At 42.6% G+C, this 6,000-nt stretch overlaps 1 protein-coding gene across 1 annotated transcript in view; it reads left to right on the plus strand.

The window, feature by feature from the left end:
• Nucleotides 1-3,412, plus strand: part of LOC139208469 (E3 ubiquitin-protein ligase SH3RF3-like) — a 90,232-nt gene extending 86,820 nt beyond the window's left edge. The window contains exons 9-10 of the mRNA XM_070838159.1: nt 1,943-2,322; nt 3,186-3,412. Coding sequence (XP_070694260.1) covers nt 1,943-2,322; nt 3,186-3,354 — 549 coding nt within the window. The 3' untranslated portion in view covers nt 3,355-3,412. The remainder of the gene's footprint in view (nt 1-1,942; nt 2,323-3,185) is intronic.
• The last annotated feature ends 2,588 nt before the right edge of the window (nt 3,413-6,000 follow it).

Here is a 6,000-nt window from a genome sequence, read left to right on the forward strand (position 1 = left end):
TTGATCCAACAGCCTACGTATTAAAGAAACAGATGGCCGAGGAAGAGACAGAGCTGATATGGAGGATTCACACATCCACAAAAAAATTTGATTATGCTCAGGCATGCTCAGTATTGATCCACATTGTCATGACTAAGACTGTAAAATTATGCCAAGCAGCAAAAGACACAAAGCTGTTTTGTCCGCCTGGACTGAATAGACGGTATTGCGCAGCCATTCCACAATCAAGCATGACCGAAGCGTGGCAAAAGGCAAAAGGCAAAAGGCAAGGCAAAACAGTGAACCTTCCTTTACGAAAGCATCTCTCAATAATCAATATAGTTTATTCTTAAGACCACCACAGTAGATGCACGTGTATTCAGCTTGAAGAATCGTTAGATAGCTTTTTGCTTGGCTACCTGTCTGATCAAATACATATTTAGGAATTCATACTGTGAAATTGTCTGAAACCTTTCTTTTCAGAGTTGCGGTGGCAAACAACAGCTGGGAGTATTTACTTCCCAGACAACCAGCAGAGACGCTGCACAGACGTATTGGTTGGATAAATAAACTGTTATTTGTCAAGATATAGAAACAACATATAAGTTCCTCTGAGACCACAAAGCCCTTATGCTAAGCTGAGGTAATCATCTCCTGGCTCCGGCTCTGACTCTGTACTTAGTGTACAGACATGAGGGCGCTATACAGGGCTGGAGTTTCATGTTGCCCCTCACTCTAGCGGGGATCCCCCCTAAGTCATTGTATGGCCTACGGGCACCATAGCATTTGTGCCTCGGCTACTGTCAAAATCTCAGCTGCGTAACAATTGCACTCATAACTATGGTAGACCACAGTAAGTGAAGTGTGTGTGTGTGTGTGTGTGTGTGTGTGTGTGTTCGGCACAACCAGTACCACTGAGTCATCAGAGCTCCTAGTAATGTCTGTGCTGTGTGCTGGGCATAGTGTGTGTGCTCTTGTATTACACACTTAATGGAGCCAGAGAAGTGGGAGAACACCTACAGTATGGGGCCCACAGTGGTTTTGTGGGGCCATTCGGAATGGACCCCTCTGGGAGAACGACGTTTTGTGTCTGTGTATGTGTCTGTGTGTGTGTATAGTCTCTCCAAACATCTAGTGGTCCAACCGCATACTGCACCTTTCATCAATGTAGTTCAATCCAAAACAAGCTGTTATTAGATACACATGGTTATTAAGGATAATAAAAAATATCAATGTGACAGTGAATGATGATGAAATTGAAGATCAGGATACAAAGTTTAAATGATTTTACCCTATTTGTTGTAACAGCATTTATGTTTTGCAGGGCTAATTAGAAGGGCCAAATGGCCCCTTAAATAACTAAATTCCAAGCCTAACGGTATCAATCTTCTCATCTAACTCTCAGAGAGAGTGCTTTCAAATGTGTTTTACTTTCCTTTTAAGGGGGTAAAAAGGATATTTACAAAAAGTGCATGTCCTTAAGTGTCATTCCAACACCAGCAGCACCCTGAAAGGCCAGGCGGTGTGTATTTTTCAGACTTCGTGACACTTTTTCCACATGAATATTGAAAGGCCAACAGCTCAACGTGCTTTACTGTCTCCCCAGAAGTGCCTGTATTACCTGTTTTATTCCATATGTCATATGCAGTCAACAGGAAAATATTTTGTTTGTTTCATAAGTGTGTTTTTGAAGAATGTGTAGGGGAGGATTTTTGCGCTCTGTGCTTTCTTTAAGTGGAGAGAAGAAAAAAACAAATATTCAGTAGAGGTATTGTTTACACAGACACGGCTTTCATTACCATCCTGTCACTTTTCTAAGATAGGCCTTATGAAACCAACAGTCCTGTGCATCTCACAGCATCTCTTTGTTGTCTTGTTCCTTCCTCTCTTTGTGCCTCCATCCTTTCCTTTCTCCTCCTCTTTCATCTCCCTCATCCTCTTCCCTCACTCTGTCTGTCATCAGAAGGAGAGGAAAGCAGGAGGTTTATTAAAACTCTTGTCGGGGGCAGCAGCCAAGAAGAAACCTCGCTCACCTCCCTCCTCCCCGCCCACCCACGACCCCTCATTGTCCGGCCAAGGCGCCGTGGCCACCGACCCCGCCCACCACCCCCACCCCCACCACCATCACCACCATGCCCGCTCAGGTTCCTGTCCGATGGCGTCACAGGGGCGAGCCGGCTCCTGCCCAATCGAGAGCGACATGCCGGGGGCCATGGGAATGGAGCCTCTGCACAGGAAGTCCGGTTCCCTGGACACCAACTTCCCCATGTCGCCCCCGGCAACGCGTGCCGGCAACGCTCTGATGGTCCTCCGGCCTGAACCCAAACCCCTGTCCAGAGAGAGGTGAGCACACATGTACATCCACACCCACAAAAACAGACCTCAGGCCTCTTTTATCAGCAGCAGTAATCTTGCTCATAATAATGCTAAAGACCTTAATTAAGGTGATTGTTTTCACTTGGAAGCTTATAAGCCTCCATCCTTCACGCCCCTCAGAGGAACCCTGTTAAATCAGCTACACTTATAAAAGCTCAAACTGTGTCACAGAACATGAAAGAGGAATGAAGCATTTGATTGTAGCATGTAAAGGCAGCAGGATGCTGATGTGTTAGGAGCACTGGTTATCACACCAAGCCATGCACACTGCTCCTTCTGCTTTTGTATGTGTGTGTGTGTGTGTGTGTGTGTGTGTGTGTGTGTGTGATAGAGACAGCATGAGATAGGGAGAACAATCTTGTTTACCAGTATTTTTGCGGAACACCAAAACACACACACACACACACACATAATGGTAATCATAACATCTGATACTCACACACTGACCTCTGAATAATTCCAGATGAAAGTGCCTCCTCAGTACAACACATAGGTGTTGTCATGGTTCACATTGCAGCTTTTCGTGCAAACCACGAGTTCTCGGAGGCAAGTGGAAGCAGTCACACTCTGATTTGTTGCAGGAATAAATGTTCAATTTGGTTCTCAAGTGGGACAAAACAATTTAACATGTAAATTAATTAAAGTTATAGTAGTTGTTGAGCAACTACGACTTAATTTGAAACCAGTTTTCAATGGACTCAACGCTGAAAGTAACTTCAGCAGAACCATTTACTGGTACTTGCACTGATTAAATTCTTTTAGGTGGACCATTACCCTCATAATGTCGCCCACAGTGCTGTGTGTGTTCTGACTCTCTTCACATGTGACAGGTATCGTGTGGTGGTGCCCTACCCGCCCCAGAGCGAGGCAGAGATCGAGCTGCGGGAAGGGGACGTGGTGTTTGTCCACAAGAAGAGGGAGGACGGCTGGTACAAAGGCACCCTGCAGAGGACAGGACAGACCGGCCTGTTTCCCAGCAGCTTCGTCGAGAGCTTCTGAACTGGAAAAAGTGGACAAAAGAATGCACACTGTTCCTGTTTCTGAGTCACAAAACACACACACACACACACACACACACAAAGGACGGACCGACATTGGCTTCCCAGAACTAGAACTGTTTGGGTTAAAGACAGACACTGATCTGCAAACCCTAAAAAAAATCCTAAGAAAAAGCAATTAGTCTTGATTTCAATGGAGATTTCTGATGGTCAAAATGGCTTGTCCTCAAATCTGTCAAGAAATACTGTCGGTATGCTGATAATTAAATTTAAATCTATTGAATACAGGTACAAAACCTGATTATTAGTAACTGTCTTTAGAAACCCATATCGGTCCAACTATTTCACACTCTCACAAACACGCAGGAAAGTGAGCCCCAGCTTTGACCAGCCACACAGGAAGCAGGGCGGCTTTTCTCGTCATTCGCCCGGGGACAGCGGTGGGTCAGAGGGGCCTCATCGTCGGGACCCGTGATGTTGACTACTGAAGGCACACAGACTCAGAGAGCACAGAAAGACAAACCCTGCCTCCCAATTCTTCTCCTTGGCATCATCCACCAGCAAACACTAGCACAAAAGCATTAGCTCTGCTTTCCACTGAGACCTCAGAACTTGAATTCGGGTGCTTTCTTTGTTTGAAGAGTGAAGATTTACGGCCAGGTGATGAGGGTAAAGCTTGTGAGCCGACACTCCAGGGTCATTGTAAGCACATCTCTGTGTCTAGTTTGTGACAACAAGCACATGTGTTTCTTATCAACCCGATATATGTTAATAACAATGCATGTAGCATTATTATGTTTTTTTATACGTTGAAATAGATGTTTGTGTTGTCCCAAACTAGTCATGCTGTGATGATCTGTCACAAAGCTGCACAAACAGTGCAAAAAGTAAACTATGAAATAGGTTATTGACTTTTTTTTTTCTATTTATATATCTCGCATAAATTTATACAACCATTTTTTAATTTAAATGTGTCCTTTGCAGACCCCACACAGCTGGGTTGAGCTTGATAAACTGGCTTGCTGAATGTAGGAAGAAACAAAAGGTTTAAACTTTAAAGAATTGATTCGTATTGATTAAGTTGTTTTTGGGGGTCTTCTGTGTGGGATTATAAAGACAAAGAATGCACTTGGTAATATTTGATACAAGGTGCCAATACATCTGCACACACAGTATTTTACACACTCAGTTATTATTCATTTGACAAAAGGGATTTCACAATACGACAACGAGACTACCCTCATAAAGGATCTATAAATGGTTTATAATTAGTTTATTAATTAAGTTAACACTTAGGTTTGCTTGCCAAATAGTGAGCCCACATTTATCACATTTATCTGTGAAGCCTCAGATCTCATTGGTTACTTCACTTCTCCATCAGCCAGCGTTTATATCCATCAGCTTCGTCAGATATTTGTTACCAAGTTACTGGCATTTAACCATCATTACTTTTTCTTTTTTTGAGTTGCAAACATTTAAAATTAAAAAAAAAAAAAAGGAGCTTTATTTTGAAGAACAATAAGGGTTCTTTTGCCTGTTTTAAATGTTAGTAACTCATTAGTAAGATAAATGAGAAGGAAGCAGTATCTAGATTTTGCCAAATAGTGAGCTCGCATTATGTTTCATAACTTGTAATATATAATTGTTTATTTATGATTTATAAAGTGCTTACAGTCTAATTGATAACCTACTTATAAGCCATTTGTAAATCCTTCCTAAAGCTAGTCTTATTGTAAACTGTTACTGTTTTTTTCTTTAAACAGGCACAAACTTCTCTTGCATGACAAAATAATAACAATATTTTAGTCCGGCCTTTTAGTTCCGTTTGTGAAAATACCTAAACTCACTAACAAAGAATATGGTTACTAATATGAAGTTGGAAATTTCCTTTTGGAAATGCAATACATTCTGTCACAAAGATAGCTAACAGTAATTCCTCTTCCTCAGCCTTTTGTTGAGATACTGTTGAGAGTTTATGTCTGACTGCAGCAATATTGTGAAACCAAATGCGCGCGGATTGGATGCTCATGAAGGATGTACGGTCGATGGGAAAACACCTGATGTTAGAAGGCAGGGACATGAGTTTTTCATCACACAACTGCCAACCTTTGACAACAACTTTTCCTCTGATCTTGTCAACCTTTAACGAGTATTTTTGTACTGCTTCAGTGAGTGTATAGTCTCTGCTTTGTGAATCTCTCCATCCTGAGCGTGGATCCAGGCTTGTCTAGTTTACATCCAGCCACAACCATCTACCTTCTTTCCCCTGTTTCTGGAGATAGAAGCGAAACTCTGAGCTTGACTGTGTCGCTAACTGCGTGTGTGTGTGTGTGGATGTGAGTGCGAGGTTAGCAGGATTTTAATACCGGCCATACTGTACATCAGTGAAAGAACACGTTTAAAGGGCATGAGCGGTTTTCCTCACCTGACGTTTTTAAAAACTCTGCCAAAATGAAGCACAAACAACCACTGGCCAGGTGCACACAGGTGAGGTTCACTCATTGGCTGAGCACACAAATGTCTAATTGGCTCTAACTGGGCCATAACCAGAGTCTGTCATTGGCTCAGCACACTTGAGTCTTCTTGAACTGCATTCACGTCGTATTTTATGCAGATAAAAATCTGCAGTAAAACAGAAAATGCCCCT

The sequence above is a fragment of the Pempheris klunzingeri genome, chromosome 10 (genome assembly GCF_042242105.1).
Source record: "Pempheris klunzingeri isolate RE-2024b chromosome 10, fPemKlu1.hap1, whole genome shotgun sequence".
In the NCBI taxonomy this organism is placed as follows: domain Eukaryota; kingdom Metazoa; phylum Chordata; class Actinopteri; order Acropomatiformes; family Pempheridae; genus Pempheris; species Pempheris klunzingeri.